Source organism: Dromaius novaehollandiae, chromosome 3 (assembly GCF_036370855.1).
Source record: "Dromaius novaehollandiae isolate bDroNov1 chromosome 3, bDroNov1.hap1, whole genome shotgun sequence".
NCBI classification, from domain to species: domain Eukaryota; kingdom Metazoa; phylum Chordata; class Aves; order Casuariiformes; family Dromaiidae; genus Dromaius; species Dromaius novaehollandiae.
Window position 1 is genome coordinate 26,876,068 of NC_088100.1, and position 21,601 is coordinate 26,897,668.

Below are 21,601 nucleotides of genomic sequence, written 5' to 3' on the forward strand. Positions count from 1 at the left end.
TTTAGACGGGAGTGATATTCTTCTGATTCCAATGACTGATGAGTCTGGTTTACCCCCAAGCTGCAAGCAGGCTGAATGGATCTGTGGACCTTACTACTGAGAGGGAATTATCAGGTAAGCAGAGACATTTTCCTCTTAACATCTGCAACTAGCAGATAGAATGATGAAATACGCATTTTATAATGAAAATGAAGATAATGAATATAACAGAGCAAATGTTACTGCAGTTAAGAGTATTGTTTTGCAGAAAGATTTGTTATAGGCATGCTTTTCAAGAGTCATGGAAATACAAATATCCAGAGATGTTGTGATAGGGAAACAAAGTCACTGAGCATAGTGACTTTTTTTAATTCTAGATATTTTGAAGATTTCAGTAACTTCTGAGCTCAGAATTTTCAATATTCTCCTGAATAAGAGTATCTGGAGAGTAAAAGGCCTTTAAAGTCAAGGATGACACACTTTAAAGTCAAGGATGAATGGCCTGCTTATTTTTAGTAATGGATTCCTGGGCCAGACTTTGGCTGTGCTTTTCTTGGTGTATGCTAGAATGTCACAGGTATAGATTATACTGCACAGAATGGAAGAAGCTGTGTGGAGCAAGACGATACAGTACTGTTTTAAGGTGTAGCATAATAATGTCTGATTAAAATATAGTCTTACAGGATGCTACAAAAGTGATGGGGAGACTTATGGGGAGACTGTGCATAGGAGAAGAACTGTTTGTAGGACATCTAGGCTGCTATAATTGGTATTATATTATATTCTCAGTCTGGCTTATCTCTATTTAGCTTGACAAGTAATATTTACAGAGTTTAAGTAGGTGGAGCATTCAGTGTTAATCACAGCTATTTGTTAAATGGCAAAACTGAATGTTAAAGAATTTGAAATAGATTTCAAGAACACTGTTTGCCAATTTAGTAGTTAATGAATGCAGTGCCATCTGGCCTTTAAATAAGAAATGTAACATTTTGTATGTTACACAAGGAAGAAATACTGAACATGTATTTATCAGTCTCTTTTTTGAGATAAAGTTTTTAAGTAGTGGAAGACTGATGTTGCGTAAGTGGAATAGAATATATTTTGAAAACGAGTTCTTGTTGAAATAATGGATTGGCTTAGCCTCCCCAACCTCTTTCAGTAATCTTGATAAACAGATTGTAGAATGTTCAGTTAAAGCATTCAAATAATTATAATAATTATAAATTATAAACTCCATAATTATAAATCTGTTAATAGATTTATAAATAAATCTGTTAATCTATTAATAAATCTGCTTAATTTGCCTTCTGAAGGTCCTATTTGGACCTTGCTCATTGGAGAGAGAGAGAGAGACAGACAGACATACCAAGAATAACTGACTTCAGCAATTTGAAATCCAAACTTACGTAGCAAATGAGTCCTTGTTAGCGGCTTAGGCTACCTCAGCTATAGATTCAGGGAGATGCTTGGCCATAAGCAGAACTTTGCTCTGCTCTTGAAATTTGCATGTGACCTTTACTACTGCCTGTCTGTTCAGTCTTTCCTCCAGTTAGTGGCTGATAAGATACTAATGGTTTTTATTCTTCCATTTTCACTTATGGAAGAACTTTAGCTTTTTACAAGCCAATTGTTTGTATTGGTAATTCAGTTCAAGTAATGGATAATTCAGATGTTCTTCCTCTGGCTTGAAGTGTCTTTCCAGTTTAAGTCCAGGATGACAGAATCATCAGTGTTCATGTCTTTCGTGCCTTCCTATTAACAATCAGTCCTCCATGAAAGCAATATCTGTACTCAGTATTTTTTATATACACTTCTTCTAGCTCAGTAAGAAATGACAAATACAGAACAGAAATCCTTACTTTCATATCTTCTTATCGTTTTACTAGAATGGCCCTGTTTGTTAAACTGCAGAAATGGTCCCATGAGGAGAAAAATCTTGCATGCTTTTGCCTTGCACATTATACACCTAAACCCAAGAGAAAAAAAAAACACCAGTCCTTAACTTAGATGCAAGTTACTTCAAGTTACTTTGCCTCGAAAAAGGGAGGAAAACTCCTCTCAATGATCATCATTGGAAGAACAGTCTTTAAGCTTACGGTTGAGATGTAGTAACAATTTCATCAAAACTAAATCTAGTTACCTTTGTTTGCAGTTGTTTTTACAGCATCACCTATATTCAGAGGTAGAACAATAGGACTTCACATATGTGAAGATAGTATGCTTTGAATGGATAAGTGCCTTTATTTAGGAAATTATTACTTCCTGTAATTTCTGACTTGCTTAAGAATTTGTATGATTCAGTAACTAAGAATTTCCAAAAAACATTCTGTACCCTATAACATGATGTGGGCTTAAGGGCCCTCTTTAAATTCTATTGGATTATTCTTACAGAAATTCTTTTATGCCACTCTATCATAGACACTGTAGAACAGGTTTACATAACTGAAGGAGAGCTGAAAAAGAGGCAGGAGACTAGTTAAAACTGACATTGGGGGGGAAAAAAAGCTTTGAGCTTAAGCTGGTGTTTATGGAAAGTAAGCTTCTTGAGAAAAGGAACCTCACCGCAATTTTGTACTGTTTGTAGAGTACCATATAATGGATATGAATTTTAAGGTCCTTTCATGATAACTTTGCCTAATTATATGCCAACATTAAGCAGTACTTGGAAGCAAAAGAAGTGTGCAGTATTCAGCCTTTTAAAAAGGGGAGTAAAATGCATACCAGCAGAATATAGACCACAAATTACATGGTTATATATTCATGGAACCTTAGGAAATTCAAGAAGCATAATCCTTCCCTATAATGCTAATATTGTTCTTGTTGTATTGGAAATCTGATTAGACCAAAAGTCCAAATGGAGCTGATCTTGCAGACACTTAGGTGTTAAGCTGATGGTGCTGGCAGGTGGTAGCTATGAAGAATATGCAGGTGGAAGAGGGAGACTCACAGAAGAACTGAGGTGATAGTTAACTCCGGAAAGGGGAAGGGGTGCTGCTGAAGCTCTTGAAACCACACAGATTTAAGCACCTAATTTAGATGCAGAAGTTTGGAGAGTGGTCTTTTCAGGCTCTTTCTACCTTCAATGGAGAGAGGGAGAGAGAAAGAGAGGCTTCTTCAGGGAATGAATCAGGAGCCTATCTCAGAAGCGTATGCTGTACTCTGAAATACTTATGTGCTGAGTAAGTAGCATTTTGAGAGGTGGCTAGTGACTAATTAACCCTGTCATTTACTTGAAGGAAAAAAAACAGTTAAATGTCAGGTTTTGACTGAATTGTCAGTCTGCAGCTAGGAGCCTTGTGGGATGGAAGTAGCTTAATAGGACCCTATCAGGTGGCTAGTCACTTAACTGATGTGTCCTGGGGGAGGCTCATAATGGTTACTGGGAGTTTTATTTGGACAGTGGGAACAAGCTACAATATATTTAAATATGACTCATTTGGTATGTTTTGCTTGCTGTTGTCACAGCACCACAGTTACAATATCTCTTGGAAGACCCTTGATTGGCAGGAAGACCCACATGTTCCTTATTTGCACAAAAAAGAAAGAGAGTTGCCTAGTTTAAATGTCCTTCCTTCCTAGGCTAGTTTCAGGCTGAATGTTTCAAAGGCTATGTACTGTATAGAGAGATCCAGAGGCAGGGCCTTATCAAAGTAACAGTAATCTACAGGTGCTAACCCAGTGAGCTGAAATCCTTTGGAAATGGTGAAAATAGCCAGAATACAGACTTAATGCCATGTTTGTGCATGCATCCTTGGGCTGTGTTCTGTAACCATGGCTACTTCTGCATTAAAAGAATATAACACCAGACCGAATATTGAGTCAGTACTATATTCTTACCTTAGCTTCTGAAGAGCGGAGTTTCCCACCTCAACTTTTCTTAGAAAACATTCCTGGATAAAATAGCTATTTGTATGGCACTACTGCAGTCAGAGAAGAAACTCTTACTTCATCTGAAAGCGTGCTGCTTCTTCCTCTTCGCCTGCAGAGCCTTCATTTGAGTCTTGCAACAGAAGTTCTGAAATCTCTCTGCTTCTTAAGCTGTAATGGAACCATTTTTTTTACATGGCCTGTGTTATTCTACGGAGCTTATCCAAGATAACTGAGCTTGAAGCATCTTCTGGACTACTGCTTCCTCCTTTTGTACCTGTCAGAGTAATGGACCTTGATAACTCTTGGGCCCTTGGTGACCTTTCTCTCTATGGCTAGAATCATCCGTGTTGCGTAGGACCTACCTTTGTTTCGTACAAATGTGGGGACCTTGCCAGCTCCCTTGGCTTCACCTTCTCTTTGCTGTTTTACAAATGCTGCACAGTGATGCTGGGATTGCAGTAGGACGAAAAGACTGCTCTATAGGTAGCTGTAACCAAAACTACATTTTGGATTTTGCATTTCCTGTACCCACTGAAACTTCCTGGAAAGGGTGCAAATAGGGCTGTGCATTTCTGCAAAAATTTAAGTTCCCCATCTCTTGCAACTCTATTCCCATTATTTCCCAAAGTCTGACTTCTTGTCATGTATGCTCAATTGTGATGTGCCCTTGATACAAGTTCAAAATATTTGAGATTTTTATTAATCAAATCAGAGAAGGCTGTTGTCCAGTTTTTTATTGACTAAGCAGCTTTAGCCTTTATATTTGTCCTTTTATCCTCCCTCTTCATTTTTTTTCTAGTGTTTTCCATTTCTATTTTTCACCTTTGTATTTTGCACTTCATTTTCACAAGAGCATGGTGTGCTTGGCACAGTGCTTCCCAGTTCTTCCCTCAGAAGTCTTTGCTGGTTTACCTCAAGGGCTTGAGTTTTCCCAATCCTATCTTGGGGGTGGGGGGTGGGGGGTGGAAACAACACAATAAAATGCTTCAGATGTTGTTGTTTATCGTTAATCTTCAGGCTGATTTTTGCTCCCTTGAAAAGGGGACTGGTACAGTTGTCTCTAATGTTAAAGCAGTAGGATAACTCAACTCTGCTTTATTACTTTACAAACAGACCATTGCTTAATGCATGTGATACCGTAGATGGAATTACAACAGTTCAGTGCAGCTCTCCCGCTCTCCCGCTCCCTCCCCCTCCCTTTTTTTTAAACTGCAGTTGACAGTGTTTTACCTATTGCAGTGAACTGCAGTTGTCCAGAGAATCATCTGTTCTTGAAATGGTTGTTTTGTAGAGTATGTTGCTACTGATAACCTCTTCCCAATTAATCCAAAGAAAAATAGGCTTGCTTTGTAGGAACATGCTTTTAATTCTGATGTTAGTGTTCTGGTTAGTGTCCTCTCTATTTTGGAGGAGACCACTGTGGTTGACTTGAAGGAATATTTGCTGAATTCTTGAGGTATATCCTTTTCTGCAGAATGTGTTGGATTGTGAGTTTGTCTTGTAAATCGTGACAGGCATGCTCAGGAGAGAAATTTTCAGGATTTATGGACTGCTAGTTGTTATTAATTCTCTCAAAGTTTGATTTCACATTTCTTCTTTTCATTCTTCTAACTCAGATGATGAATAGCTGTATCTAAAGTTAGTTTAGGTACAACACTAAATAACTGTATTTTGTTTCTACTGAAAATGGTATTTTTAGCCATGTCATACCCTTAAATTTTACTTGTTTCCATTCTTAAACCAGAAGTCATCTGGAATGCTGAAATAGGAAACTTTGTAGTTATTTCAGTTACTGCATCCTCTGGCTTTGCTGTTGCCTCGTGCTGAGTAATTTCACACACATGCTCAGTCTTCAGTGCGTGTGGTAGCTTTTGTGGTGAGAATAATTACAAAATTAATGCTTTTACAAGTCTCTATAAAATAGTTTCTTACTATAATAATTTTGGAAGGTATTCAGGTTGTTTTGTTCCCTTAGAATACTCTACGACGTATAGTGTATTTGTATTTCTAAATGAACTTGGTGAACAGCCACTGAATGAAATCATGTCCTTTGTCTGTGTAGACTATATTGCTGTCACTTTTTTTTTTAATATAAATTGAAACAAATAACTCCCGATGACTTTTTTTTGCTCCTAGATTAAAACTTAGGATGAGAGAAAGAATCTGAAATCATTAAAGTATGGCTTCTTTTATTTCCTTTTAAAACTTCAGAAAGACCCTTTACTAACAGTACATCCACAAAGTTAATGGCAGGAAAAGGAAGAGGAAAGGGAAAGGAAGAAAATGATTTAATTTAGTATATTGTGAAAAATCTTTATTTGAAGCTGAGAAGAAGAAAAACTACACTTTTTGGGGAGAATGTGGTATTAAAGCAGAAAATGTATTTGAAAAATAGCAAGAAATATAGCATTTTAGTTGAAAATGAGTACAAATTCTGCCTCTTACATACCTTAAAATGGGAAAATGTCAGTGAAGATATAATGTGTTAAGGTCCTGTTGATAAACTTACAGACGAGCTAGACCTCTGCTCTGTAATGTATGAGACATCGGTGCTTCAATACATCAGTATGCTTATTTCAATTTTAACTGCTATTTTATGGTATAACTGTCATCTTTTCAGTTTTTTAAGTTGTGACATAAAGGTTTGCTGGAAGCCACTTCAGAACTAAAAGATACTTAATACTAATGAGTCAGAAGTTACTTCAGATTTTCTGGCGTCTCTTTCAAATGGACCCACCTTAAAGATAACCCTGTAGTCTAGTGGAGCAGCTTTTGCAGATGTAAACTATTTTACATTACTTGGTGGGAAGCTTCATTTTGTCTAGTGGAGTCTGCTTCTATTGCACATGGACTGGACTAGAGAACTTCCAAGAAGTACAAAGGATAAATTAAGGGGTGAAGGGAAGTGCCTGTATTTTTGTCCTAGTGTGAAATTACATTTTTAAGCATGCTCTGAGTTAGAATACCTGTAGAATAAAGCATTTCTTCTCTATACAACTTGTGTCATTAGAGATGAAAACATAACCCATAGATAGCTGGCTCACGTAGGAACGGAACCCAACCTGAGACTGTGGTCAGCCACAGTCAGTCTCTGAAATACATGATATATAGGTGGATCCAAATACAGCTGATAGTGAGTATCCACAGATCACAGTTACCCAGAGATCTCTCTCTCATAATGCTGTTGGCTTCAGCAGTACAGATGCCTCTTTCTTGAACCTTTCTAGCAGTTGTACTGGCTCAGGTGCTTAAGGGATGACTGGGGAGCTGTGTTGCTCATTTTTTGCTGGGTTATTTTTAAGCAGGATCAGTTTCCTGAGCTGGTTCACTGGTCCTGTACAATGGGACAAGTTAACATGGTGGCTCCCAAGCACTTATTATTTAACTTGGTTTTGCTGACAAAGATCTGTGTTCATCCACAGCTCAAGTGGTATCTGATGTAAGATAAGAAATCAAGAGGTTGCACCATTTTACTCGAAGACACTTTAATGTGTTGGGGAAAGAGTTAAGTAGATGCAAGATGAGATGTAAATACAAGATTACAAGGTAACTTGGTGATGCGTGCATCCTTTTTGTATTCTCTTGACAAAAGTGAATCTGCTAATATAAGCTTGAAGAGAAGGTGCAAAATTTGAAGAAAGTTTGGAGTAGGTGTCTGGAAACCATCTGTAAAGACAATGTAATTGCAGTCTGCAGGTGGTGGTCTGCGACAGAGCAGACCTGTGTTGCCGCTGGACAGCTCTGAAAGCCCTGGAGAGAAGCACTTCTCTGTCCTTCCGCTTCCCCCTTCTCCTTTATTGGCTCAGTTTAGGTGAAGGTGCTGGATGCCATATCCCTTTTTAACTTGTTTTTCATGGTGTTATAATTTTTAGATGAGAGTTTATCGTGTGTCATTGGAAAGGTGGCTTCCTTACTACCTACTTTCTGTCAAATGATTTTAGATTGCAGTATTTGAGTTATTCTCACTTATCTTTTAATTGAATTTGTAATAGACTTCTAAAATATCTCTGTATGGTACATTTTAACTGTATTTCTTCCTAAGGAATACAGAACCCATTGGGTTTAAATTTATTTATTTTTAAAAGCGAGGGAGGACTGCTCATGATGTAATCAAAGCTCCTATGAGATTACATCCAGTGGCAGTGCCAAATCAGCAGTTAAAGTGGGCATGAGTTTTGAGACGCTGTTCAAATTCAGTATGTGAAAAATCAACTGTCCCCTTTAATAACTCATTGCATCAATTATGTTACTTTCCTTGCTTGGATAGCTGCATTAGAGTAACAAATACAAAGGTCTTTCTTTACTTTTATTCAAGGTATCAGCTTCTCTTTTACTGGGGATAACTACTACTCTGGTAATTTATTATGTGTGCATTGTTTGTAGTGAAAACAAACGTTTCAATTTGAGGTGGCCTTACTAGCCTTTTTGTAAGGTATACGTGCAAAAAATCATTTGGGTTTGGATTTAGTAGGTGTTTTGAATGTAGTGGAATTCCTTTTTTAATCTAGATTTTATTTAAGGCATAGCATACCACCCCCTCTCACACACACTCTAAGGCAGAATATACTACGTTGTAGGGAACTGCTTATTTGTAGGCACCGTATCTGATTTTTATTTTTCCCTGGGACGCTAGAGGATTAGAGCAGATTATGGTGTTGGGATAATGTCTGACTCCTTGTGTTCCATTTAGTCATAAATAAAACCCTGAAAAATCTGAATGTTGCTATGGTGATGTTAGTAAAAGCCTGGGATATGGAGTAAGCGAGCAGCTTAGAAGCATAACGTCACTTACAATAATGAGCCTGCCATAGTTATAAACAGTAGATGAGTTTAGCTGATGCTCTGTAACTTTCGTAGCCTGCATCACATTCTGAAAGCAGATTAGTAAATCAAATTCATATGAATATGCTGTTTAGTAACTTGCAACTACTGACCTTTTAACAAATGGAAATGTATATTTGTATTTTGTCTGTTTACTTTCTAACTCTAATACTTTTTCACTATCACGGAGGAACAAGCAACACTTCCACTCTTTGTGTGCTTCATTTCACATGATGGTCTCATAGAATAAAAAAATTCAGCTCACAGTAGTTTTGCTTTAAGCTGTGTAAACAGCAAATTTTTTTCTTCTGAAAGTGTGGTATATAAAAAGTAAGATTGCATTAAAAATATTCTTTTTCTTTTAGTCTTTATAACCTGGCTTCGCTGGAACTTAGAGAAAATTTGCTGACATATTTACCTGAGTAAGTGACATCTCATGTATTTGATCGTATTAACACAACATATTCTTGTTCTTAAAATTTGCTAATGTCTGAAACTGAATGACAGCTAGAAAAAATCTTCACTGTGGATTGACAAAGAACATTTATGAGATACAGCTTTGTTTTAACAACAGCTAGTTACATCTGTGACTCATAATTAGGAGCAGGAGTCTGCAGGCTGTGCAGATTGCTTTTGCTTGATATAACTATTCTGTATAAAATACTTCATCACAAAACATTCCTTCCTCCACACACTCAACTAATGTATCATCAAGGGGAGTGGTAGTTTGGATTGTTCTCACGATGCAATTTCATAACTACGAAAATGGGGCAATAGAATCTCAGAGACTTCAACTCTGAATTGCTGTGTAGACCTCTGTAAAATTTAAAGAGCATTTGTGTTAGGGACTGGGTAGCTAAAAGTTTCAAAAACCTGGATATTAAAGCTAAAAACTAGGCCTACTGATGTCTGAAGTCCACCTCCACCCCCAATGAATTGAAAGGGGGAATCTAGCTGTCTCTGTATTGTCTGCATTGTGGCAGAGGAGTCAGTGGTCTTTCATAAGATCAGTCAGGTATCTTACAATTCGGGATCCTTTTTGGCTGCTAGGAAGAAGCCTATTCTTTGTCTAGTGAAGTAGTTTCCTTCCTTCACTCTCTGGCTGCTGCTTACAAGAGTTTTGGTGAATTCTATCCTGTTTGGGTAACCTATCTAATAGATAAGTGTAATAGATTTAATCTAGTCTAATCAGAATCTGTTCCCCAAAATTAGAATCTGTTCCCCAATTTTTTTTGGGTGCCTTTTCCTGCCGATCTACTCAGGACCTCAGTGGCAGCTGTTTACAGTTGTGAGACACAAGGAACTTTAAATATCAGTGATCAGAAAATATGAATTGCTGACTAGGTTTCTCTATGCGGTGTCAGAATGAAGCTGTCATAAATGTTGACAATTTTATTGCTACTTGAAAATTCTAAGTGTCAGTAATGAAGCTGACAAGTGTCTGGTTTTCGTGCTACTGCAGCTTTGGGGAAGGTAAGCAAAAACTCTAGAACAGGCTGTTTTTGAAGAATGAAGATTACCCTCTGTTATCTGTTAATGTTCATTCCCAAATTCAGCCTGAAAGTCTTCAGAAATGGATAGTTTAGGTTGAGGAGGCAAACGATGAACTTACTGAGTCTTGGCTTACATTTGTTTTGTATGCCATTAAATGTGATCACAACATGGATTTTTTTTCTTGTTGCATAACTGTAAATCACCCCCAAAAATAAATCTAACCAACTTAACTAAATTATTTTCCACACCAAAGACTGGTAGTTAAAATCATGGGTAGTGATTTGATTGCCTATGCTAAGTTTTATGTTTCAAGGGCATAGAGTTGTACTGACAAACCAAATTTTTTTCAGCAGCATATTAATGTAAATAGTTTACGCCCAGTAAAATAACTGTCTGTCCAGAATCTGTTGTAATTTGAAATACGAGTTTCAGTAAAACGAGCTCATCATTCAAGTACCCGGGGTTTCTGTTGGTTTAGTCTGATGTGGTTTTCTTTTAACTTATCTCACAGATCACTTGCCCAGCTACAGCGGCTAGAAGAACTTGATTTAGGAAACAATGAACTTTATCACTTGGTAAGAGAAAGTACTGCTTTAAATGTGTATTGGTCTTGTTTCATGTATGTTTTAAATAGGTCATAGGATGTCCAAAATTGAAGAAAGAAAAATGTATGAAGTGTCTTTTATACGTACAGATAAATGTTGGCATGAGTTGCAGCTGGTGTGTTTCCCATATCTACCTAGTCTTGTTCAGTACAACATTGTTTTACCTCAGAAATGTCTGTAGCTGTTCCCTAGAACAGAGATCCACAGATCGTCTTCTAGTATTTAAAAAAAAAAAAAAAAAAAAAGCAAGTGGGAGAGCACAAACTTTGTCTGCACTAGCTGTTTAAATTAATACATAAGCTTTTGTAGGAAGCTGGAAGGGCTGAGTACAGGTACGTGCTCTGCTATTTCCGGAGGTGGTGGGAGTCTTTGGGAAAAGCATGAGGCAGAATGTCGAGGGTTGCAGTGTCTCAGGTTGTGGCAGATGGATCTTCCAGAAGATACCTGCCATCTCCCTTAAGTTAATTCAGTTCAGTGTTTTATTTGCAGTAGCTGAGAGTGTGCATGCAATTTATTGCTGCATGTCAGCTAAAGTATGGTAACTTATTAAGCAACAGTAATTAATCTGTGTGATGGAGTTCCCAAATACTTATAGCCACCCTGCTGCATTAACTGTGGTACTTCTGAATAGTGCTGGGAATAAAGAATTGGTTTTCTTAGGCTATAATTATGGGGTGGCTGTTTGGTTTTCACTTGTAGCTCTGATGTTACCTGACATTATTACTACTTATGTTGTAGCCAGAAACAATTGGTGCACTTTTCAATCTTAAAGACCTCTGGTTGGATGGAAACCAATTGGCCGAAATACCTCAGGTAAAGATGAACTCTACTAATACTGTTTTGAAGATGCTTTTAAAAGAAATCCCTTTCCTTCATACTGAAAGGGAGACAGACAATCTAATATTCTTTTTTCAGTCTACTTTGCCTGATTTAGGTTTTGAATTTTTAACGGTTTTCTCTTAATAAGTATCTACATAGGAGATAGGAATGTTGCTATATGTTGTCAGGTATCTTTTAAAATTTCTGACAAAGGAATTGTTTTGTAGTAGACAAATTGTTCAGTTCATGGGGTGAAACATCCTCTGTTTATAATCCTGGTCCAGTGATTAGGGAACCTTTAATTGGCTGAGCTAGCCCTGGCCTTTCATACCTGTCTCAGCTGCAGCTTTTACTGTTTTGAGGATGAATCGTTGTCATCTCCTGTTCAAAAACAGTGTTTGAGAGAAGTACAATGATAGAACTCTTTCCATAAACAGAAATTTTGATCTATGCAGGCAAATCCTTTCATTTTATGACTGTTGTTAGATGGAGGCCTTAGCATTTGAAGCTTACTCCACTGTAAATTCTGTTTCTTCAGAATATTGGTAAAGTGTAGAAGGGTTTTTTTTCCCCCCCATTTTTCCTTTAGAGCCAAGTCAAAACCTGTTTTCCCCTTCCTTGTGCAGTCTGCTGCTATTTGCTATATTGAACCCACTGTCAACACTAACTTGGAAATTGGTTACAGTTTAGTGGGCTTTGACTTTGTTGGCTAGGGCTAATAACTTTTTAAGTAGATGTAGTTAAACCCTGATAATCGTTCATAAAAGGTCAAGTATGACTTCAGTGGCTGTTTTTATTGAAGCTGGCCATAATTATGGATTTTGTTCAACTTGTAGGTTAAAGGCTTTTCTTGAGTGTGTATGTGTTTAATGAAAGATTCTCCTGAGATGGAAGCATTTTCTAACTAAAAGGACTGATCTTGTGGGTTTTGAATTCAGGTTGTCACTATATGAAAACTTTGTATATGTAAAAATAAGGGACAGACCCATTTTCTCCCCATCCCCAGCCATTCTGTCCTGAAGATGATTTGGATGTCTAAAACATGAGGTATTCTGGAATGCGTATAGGGGTGTATGTGTACACAGGGAACAGGAGGGTGCCCTTATGGCTAATAGGCAGCAAGGTATCTCAGTTGGACTCTTAGGCTAATTGGCAGATTACCATTGTGGAAAAGCAGGTAATAGTTGGTAATGGTAGAGATGGCAATATAACTTGGCAATTCTAATATGCTTGCTAGACTAGCACTCCTTATTCCTATCTCTACTTTTGTTGCAGTTGGGAGATAGGAAGATAGGAAATCCCTAGATGTCGTGGCGTGTTGCTGTATCAGCCAGGAGAGACTAATCCTAAATTGCCTTGGGTTGGCTGGGAGGGGCAGACTTTGATTATGTGGAGCTGATAATCTGTAGTTCTGAAGAAACAGCTTTGCAGTCTTCACTTGAGGAAAAACTGCAGTTTTGGCTGGTGCTTGCCTGGGTGTGCTTAGCGTACCTTGTCTGACTACTGAAGCCAAGTCTGAATATTTAGAATAAGAAATTGCAATTGAGTCACTTGACATATTATGTAAAATGGAATTACTTTTTTCAGCATTTAGGGGTCACACATAGAATTCTTTTTCTTTATTGAATTTCACTGCGATAAGACATTTTTCAAATTGCTTTGTTACATGTTTGGGCATGACTTACACTTTGTCTTGTATCGCAGGAAGTAGGAAACCTGAAAAACCTGCTTTGTCTGGATGTTTCTGAAAATAAATTGGAATGTCTTCCTGAAGAAATTAATGGTCTGGCTTCTTTAACAGACTTGCTTGTTTCTCAGAATTTACTTCAGGTCTTACCTGATGGCATTGGTAAGTACAAAGGTGAATGTTATCGCACAGAGCCATTTAATCAATTGTAAATTGGAAGTTGTTTTCAAGTCTTTTGAAGTCTTTCTGTGTAAGAGATGAGCTTGTCTCGGCTTTTTTTTCTTCGTTTGAAATATGTAGCTCTGATAATTTTGCATTTTGATTGTCTGCATAATGATTACCTCTTAATCCTGTTTTAGGCCTGTATGTGATATCTGCCCAAACAAAATATGAGTTAATGTGTCCCTGCTGTGTCCAAGTCACCATCGTAACTCTTTATCATTATAAAATTCTAACTTGTAACATGCTGTAGGTCACTTGATAAAACTGATTGACAGAACCACTACAAAAAAGGCATCCTTTTTAGTGGGGAAGTGTAATTATCTTGAGCTGAACAATGTGATTAATCCTGTACTGAACCCAGTAGAAAGCTGTTCCATCTTCAGTATATTACTCTTCACCCTTGAGGTACCAAGCTACAACCTTTCTGTATCTGATCTCTTAAAGCAGGCTTAATAATTGAGAGAATGTTTTATGAACTGTGATCAATGTGCCTTTATAAGGCAAATATTTTTACCCATGCAGTAGTTGTGAAGAGGAGTTAAGGGAGTGTTACTTCTGTGCAACTCATCAGCTGTTTTTTCCAGTGCATGCTGCAAGGGTATGCCTTCTACTTGCCAGGATTTTTCTCAAAAATAAAGATGTGGGGGAGGGAGGATCTATGAGTGTGTCTTAACAGAGAAAGTGGAAAAATGTGGTATAGAATGGACATTCCCTCCCACCCCATATGCCTTGTGAGCCTATGGAAAGGAAAATATTTTTCTAGAAATTAAATCAGGGATTTTGGGGTGAATACTTGTCCTGTAGTTGAATAGCGTATGTTTGGTAAAGAGTTCAGCAGTCCTTTCTGCTGACATGAGCTGGCCACTACAGTTCTGTAGGTGAAAAATGTAAGCTGTGTGGTCTGTATCCTTTCAGAAGATATAGCTACAAGAGGGGAGCTTGTCTGTAACACCAGTAGGTGACCAAGAGGAGCTGTTTGTTCCCGAGAATCCTGTTAAATGACAGTCCTTTGTTGGGGAAGGTGACTGCAAAGTGCCAGGGCATTCCAGGCCAAGCCTAGTTTGCACATGTATTTTGGAATATCTTTTGGATGTGCCTTTGTTTTAAATGAAAAAAATTGCTACTTGTATGAATATAACAGTTTACTTGTGTTTAGAAGAGTGGGTAGGGCTACAGTACTTATTCTTTCTGTGAAATATTGAGACTTAGTTTGTATGTGAAATTGAGAATCTGGCACTGGAATTGGAGCTAACCTCCCTGGTCTGTGTGGAAGCTACTGGGAGGAGCTCAGCTGGTGGTTGGATTGTTGGACCTGTAGAGGTCATCTAGTCCAGCTCCTACTCAGAGCAGGGCTGTTGCCAACGGAGCTTGGCTGTGTCTAGTCGAGTCTCAAAAGCCCCTGAGGATGGTGGTTCCGCTACGCCTCTGAGCAGCCTGTTTCAGTGCTGCTCTGCTGCCTAGTGAGGAGGCTTTTCCTAATGTCTAGTTGGGACCTCCCGAGCCCCAATTCATGGCCATTGCTGTTTTGCCTGCTACTGCGGAAGAGAGTTTGGCTCTGTCATCTGTCTCTTTCCTTCGAGACGTTGCAGGCTGCTCCTAGATACCTTCTTAGCTACCTTTTTGCCAGAATAAACGAGCCCAGCTCCCTCAGCCTCAGCTCACAGGTGCCCCTGGCCATCTTGGTAGCCTTGTGCTGGGTCCCCATCAGCTCTTTGGACTGGGGGGAGGGCAGACTGTGCACTGTGTTGCAGGTGGGGCCTCACCCATACTGAGTAGGCAGGATATAACATCTTCCCTTGATCTGCTGGCCACAACTCTCCTCAAGTAGCCCAGTCGGCCGTTTACTTTATTTGTGGTGACAGCACACTGTTGGTTCATCTCTAGCCTGGCACCCACCATAACCCCCAAGTCCTTTTCAGCAGGGCTGCTGCACAGCCAGTGACTTCCCAGCCTGTACAGATGCGTGGGGTTTTTCCACCCAGGTGCAGAGATTTGTGCTTCTGATTGCTGAATTCCATTTGGTTTCTGTTTAGTTTGCTGTCTTTCAGTATATCAGGCATCTCCTCATGACTTGGCATCCTCAGCAAATCTGATCTGCTCACGTATTGCAGCTATTCTGGGTGGCCTGCTGGTGGACAGGGAGGAAATTTTGTCCATAATGGCTAGTGGTGTCTCCTCAGTTCTGTCTTGGATTTTGCTTGGATCAGCTTTATTTTGCATTGTTCAGCAAAGACCTTTCTGGCTCAAAGGAGCAGAGCAAGGTGGACTTTCTGCTCTGAAAAATATTTTGGTCATCTGTGAAGATTTTTCTCCTCAGGAAGTTTGGTGTCTACTCCAAAAAGTGGATTTGGGCTTCATGCCTGACTAACTAGGCGGTATATTAGGACAAGGACACCTTGGCCCTGTTTGGATTTGGCTGCCACTTCACTGTGAGCTTTTCTTACTATGTTTGAGCTGCCATAGGTGATCTTCTGAACAGTCTTTTACTTATAAATACTGTATAAAGAAAAGTGGAATTTTTTTGTTATTGTTAGGTTTTTTTGTGTGTATAGGCCTTTGGGCAGGTGTGTAGCTTTAGTCCCTTGACTCTTGCATGTGGCTCCATTCATATTGCATTTTTAGTACCATTTAACATGCATAAATATTATATATGAAATTAATATTGAATATGAATTCAGTAGCCTGGTAAACTTGCAAAGTGTAGTGCAAGAGTCAGCTAAAGCAGTGCTTGAATTCTCTTTTTACTTGAAAAACAAAAAAAAGATTTCCTTGTACTAGAGAATTTCTAAAGTTTCTGTAGCACAAAAATTTTCTTTAATTAAAAGCAGATATCTGAGGATATTGTAGAGGCCAAACAAGTGTGGTGTTCTTTCTATGCAGGAAAATTGAAGAGACTGTCCATCTTGAAGGTTGATCAGAATAGACTTATTCAGCTAACAGATGCGGTTGGAGACTGTGAAAGCCTTACTGAATTAGTTCTAACAGAAAACCAACTGCTGGTAAGTATGGTCCTCACTGCTCAAATGGCTGGTGGTAATTAGACCTGTGGCTAAGTGCTGATTCACTTAGCTTGTAAGGCTACTCACCGTTCCTACTGTTAGGCAGTGAGTTTCCTTTAAATTCACCTTATTTCTAACTGTTAAATGACTGCTGAAGATTGAATTAGGTGTAGTAACAATTCTCCCTTCTGAAGGCTTAAGCAGTTATATATTCACTTTTGAATTTTTCATGATCAGTAAGGAAACTGGAGAGCCTGGAGTGCAGATATCATTCATTCCATTGCTTTTCTAATGTGGAGTGTGTGTGGCATTGCATTGTTGCCAGTTCCTGCTGTGTATTATCTTGATCAGGCATGTTGGAACTGAATAGAAGCCCCATGTGCTCCAAAGCTGCTGTTGTACTGTCCCTTGCTCTGCTGATCTGCTTTGGACAGGCATTTAATATGACATCTGGTCAGTTAAAATAAACTTGAAACTTACTTCTGTTAGGCATTTCTTTCCATTATTTTAAAACTGCTTACACAGGATGCTGACACTCGAAATGGAGAGTATGCATAAAAATTTGACTTTGAGCATATAACTTTAGTTAGGTTGGCGCTTGGTTAAACCTGTTGCCTGTCTGAAAGCCTGTTGGAAGGACACATCTCCAGAGATCAATTCATAGCACCTAAGTTAGAAGCTTTTCTCTCTCAATTAACTATTTAGGGAGTCTCAAGTTAGATACCGTGGACATTCTGCATACATGCTTCTCTTAACAGCTATTATGCATCTGTCGTCTTAATGCAGAGACAGCTCATGAGTGAATTTGTATTAGAATTTGAAATCTGTGTACACTTTTTCTGCAAAACCTTGGAACTCCCTTGGAAGGCATGGTGATAACCAAAGATAGCTAAACTCCAGTTTTGAAAATGGATCAGTCCCTTAATTTGTTTTTCAAAGTGAGATAAATTTTGTTTTGACTCTCAATTTGCAATACCAATTTGTGTTGCTTTGTTTTTGTTGGTACAGACATTGCCGAAGAGCATTGGCAAACTAAAGAAGCTGAACAATTTAAATGCTGATAGAAACAAATTAACTTCTTTACCCAAAGAGGTAAGTCTTGCTCAATTAACTGTTACAGATGTGATTATACAAACACAAAACTCTGTTTTCAGATGCCTACAGGAAGTAGGAGGGAGCTTTGATCCACTAGTATTCCTCTGAAAGAGATCACAACCAGGGACTTGTCCATTAGATCTGAACAGCTGTTGTAGTGGTTTGGTAGCTTTAAAGTGCAAAATGACTTTGAACAAGAAGGCCCAAATCTAGTTAGCTTATAACTAGTGATTCCTAGTGTGGATGTCAGGTCCAGCACTGTTCGAAGATTAGAAGTTCTGTTTGAGTGAATGCATTTAAACACAGATATGCCGCTTTTGTAGGTAACACAGAAATACAGCAAGGAGTTTTTGTAGCCTCACTCTTGTGAGCAGGGCTGAAGTGCAGGTTTCGGATTCTGAAAAATGATTTTAACACTGGTTTGACAGTCTTTTTGGTTTTGGAGATATCAGACTACTTTTACCTTTAAACATGACCTAAAGTGACCAAAATCACTCCTATCTCAAGTCTTAAAGCTTTGATCACTGGGACTTGTTGTCTATCATAACAGTATATGGAGTGAAATGAGGCTAGAATTTATGAGGTAAAAATAAATATAATGATGACCTTAGTGTAATGCAGCAATAAATTCTGGAAAGAGATTGGGTTGGTGTTGAAAAGAGGAAGCAATATACTGTCACAGAGGCATCCGACAGAGTTGCTTTCGTTTGCACTGCTGTTTCTCTGTAATTTTTATCCAGGTAATTCTTCTTAATTTTTCTACCTGTAGCTATCATGTGACTCTTAAGTAGTAGCATTTGTATACCACATTGTCATTTCCAAAACTTCAGGAGCAAAAGGGGTTATCAGGTGGCAACCAGTGGATGGGAACTGAGAAGATGTATCAAAGCTGGCTAGTTAGCACACACTTCACCTTAGGCCTTCCTGCTTGTGGAGCTATGACAGCTTGAGGAAGAAGCAAAGTGGCTGGGAACCAGGACATGAGAAGAGAACCTTCGTGGCAGGGAGGGAAGGTCTGGAGAGCAGGGATTGGGAGAGGGAAAAGGATGCTGCTGTGGCACTCTCGGCTATTACATGTAATGGCCAAACAGTTCTAACGGTGCAGGTCTCAGCTTCAGCAGGTCAGTTACATATTCCTTTCCAGTTTGGCTTCTAAGTGTATGTTTGGGGTGGGTGGTGGGAGAGGCAAGAAGATGTGGTCACTGAAGCTCCCTGGTAGGACAGTTTGTTCTCCACAGAGGTGCTGCTAGTTCTGAACTGAAAACTGCTGACAGCAGACCCTGACTGACTGCATAAATGCTAGCAAGACACAGGATCCTGGGAAAACCAGGTTTTGGAGTTGGATGTTATGACAGTTTTGATCTTGTGCACCTTTAGCAGAAAACTTTCCATATCTTTATGAAGAACACATTTCACGGGTGTTCTAAAATACTTGTACTTGAGCCTGCATGATTTTGTGACTTGTCCACCTTTAAGCAGAACTGTTCTGAGTATGTTACAGCAATGTGAGGTTTTACTGATGCACTGTATTTCCAGATTTACCATTCATAGCTTATGTTCATGGTACTGGAAAGGGGGAAATCTCCCAAATAATTTTTGTGTATGTGGGGCAAGTTGGGGAAAACCAAAATGCCCTCACTGTCAAACATCACAGGGAAAACAGCGTATCATCAATTTGCGTAAACAAAGAGTAGCTTATTAGCCTATATGGGACAACTTGTAAGACGTAAACTGGCTGTGCCTCTGGGGACTTGGAGACGGTGTATGAAGCCTATTGCAAGGGAGAAGGTGCGTGAGGGGGAGCAGCATGGCTTGCAAGGAGCAGAGGCAAGAGTGAGAGGAGGAGGCTTGGATTCGGAAGGAAGTAGAGTGGCATTAATATGAAGTGTGTGTGTGTGTGTGTTTGGGGGAATAACAGAATCAAGGGCTTGGTGCAGAACAAAAAAGGTATTGATGCTGAAGAAGTCAGGGACCTGGGACCCAGAGTGGGTGGCAGAGGGGGAAAGCACTGCCCAGTCAGGGAGGGAGTCAGGGGTGTTGAAGGATGAAGTGAAAAACAAAAATGTGTGTAGAGAATGTTAGTGCACGTAGGACTTCTGGCATGTGATACAGAGGGGAGGGACACTCTTGCACAAGGGGTGGGATAAAGTAAGGGATGAGTATGTGTTTGAGGAATGGGGATGATGAGGAAATGGAATATGATATCTGAAATGAGGCGAGCTGGAGGGATGTAGAAAGTCCATGAAACAAAGATGGGATTGGTGTGGTCCACAGGGAGTGTGGCAGAGAAACAGGGGAATATGAAGAGCTCCTTGGTATCCACTTCTTTGAAATAGATTTTTTTTTTCTATAATGGTCTCCGCACTTGTGTATCTTTCGTATTACAGCAAACACTTTGAAATTACATTTAACATAAGATTTCCCAAATGTTTGGTTAAAATACATTTTTTTGCTCTGTGGAATTTGTTTTAGAATCCCTTGAAATTTAAAGAAATCAGTCCTCCTCTAACTGAAGGTAGTACCTACCCTCTAGATCAGTGGATCCGAGTTCAGAGCTGGCAATGGTAACAAGTAGAAAGTTACTCCTGAATCCATAAACAGCTTATGTAATGGCTTGTCTTAACAATATAGTTTATGCGTGTGTATTGCAGGACCTACTATCTATCCAGACTTAATAACTTTAAATTTCAATTCCTTATGCTTATCCTTATGACAGTGCAATAATATATTTTTCCCTCAAAGTCTTTAGATTGCCTTCTAAAAATGCTGAAATACTAGTTTTGAGTACAGAGAGAAATGTACAGTTCTCTGCTCATGTTTTGTCTACTTCTGGTGCTGCATTTTCTTTGTGTAGCATTTTTCTTAACCACTAGCTTTTTGGTTTAAACCAAACATAAGCAATTTTGTAGTACAAATATTCTAGTTAAGATTCAGAGGAATTCAGTGAAGAGTCGCGCTTTATAGTCCTAAAAGGAAAATACTGTGTGTAAACAGAGTGCACAGGTATAACAAGTACTGTTTGCTGCTATATAAACTATCCACAGGAGCAGCTTCAGAAGTGCTGGTAATGGCAGGGATGCCAATGATCAGTTTCCCTTTGGACGGCAGGGAGGAAGAATTTGGTGTCTTGGTGAAATGTTCAGTTTCCACTTTCCTTCGCCTCATTTTTTGGCTTTGGAAAAACAACAACAGCAACAACAAAATTGCTAGAAGAAAAACTGAAGAAAAACTGAAACATCGCCCTTTTTCTGTTTGTTGGGAGGTTCTGCTTGATGGTGAGAAAGCATTCCATCTTTAGCATTTATTTTCATCTCAAGCTGACTCATTAATATTTAAAGTCAGTCACAAGCTTCTGGCAACAGTCATTTTCAACACCACTGCCTGCTGTGTGTTGCTCAGGATGTCTCTTGAGATGGTATGGGGAAGATTGGAGTCTCAGACTTTCACAGGGCAATCAGTATTAGCCATTGTACACAGAAGCAGAGTGAAAGAGGTGGCAGTAGAGTATGCACTGCCAATATTCTTGCTTTCTCTCTTCCTTTTCCTGTCCAACAGAGCTACAGGAACAGCCGTGCAGTTGTGACCTTCACCCATAAGAAATGGGTGTGGGATGGGCCTTTACTTCCTTCTCAGGATTTCTGTTGGAGGGGAAAGGGATGTAGAGTCTAGCAACATGGTGTATAGGAAAAGTGGAACCCTATCCTAAAGAGGATACTAGTGCCATATGTCATATCTACCTGCTTGTGTATCTGTCCCTCTCTCCAGGCTGCTTCTTGCAGCACAGAGGATTGTTACAGATGTGATGGCAGAAACTAGCCTGGTGAGATAACTTACGAATTCTAGCTTTCCTCTTCTTTCTTTCTTCTTTTTTTTTTTTTTTTTTGGTTAGCAGTTTACTAGGATTGGATTTTGGGTCAGCCTGTCAAACCATTACGTTACAGTACCAGATGGTTTCTATGCAGACCTGCAAAACCAGTCTCTGCCTTCTCCTGTAAAATATCTTGGGCTTA

At 39.0% G+C, this 21,601-nt stretch overlaps 1 protein-coding gene across 1 annotated transcript in view; it reads left to right on the forward strand.

Annotated features, from left to right (window-relative positions):
* LRRC1 (leucine rich repeat containing 1) overlaps positions 1-21,601 on the forward strand; it is a 105,121-nt gene that overhangs the window by 41,555 nt on the left and 41,965 nt on the right. The window contains exons 5-10 of the mRNA XM_064508578.1: positions 9,036-9,092; positions 10,676-10,739; positions 11,508-11,582; positions 13,293-13,437; positions 16,378-16,496; positions 17,505-17,588. Coding sequence (XP_064364648.1) covers positions 9,036-9,092; positions 10,676-10,739; positions 11,508-11,582; positions 13,293-13,437; positions 16,378-16,496; positions 17,505-17,588 — 544 coding nt within the window. The remainder of the gene's footprint in view (positions 1-9,035; positions 9,093-10,675; positions 10,740-11,507; positions 11,583-13,292; positions 13,438-16,377; positions 16,497-17,504; positions 17,589-21,601) is intronic.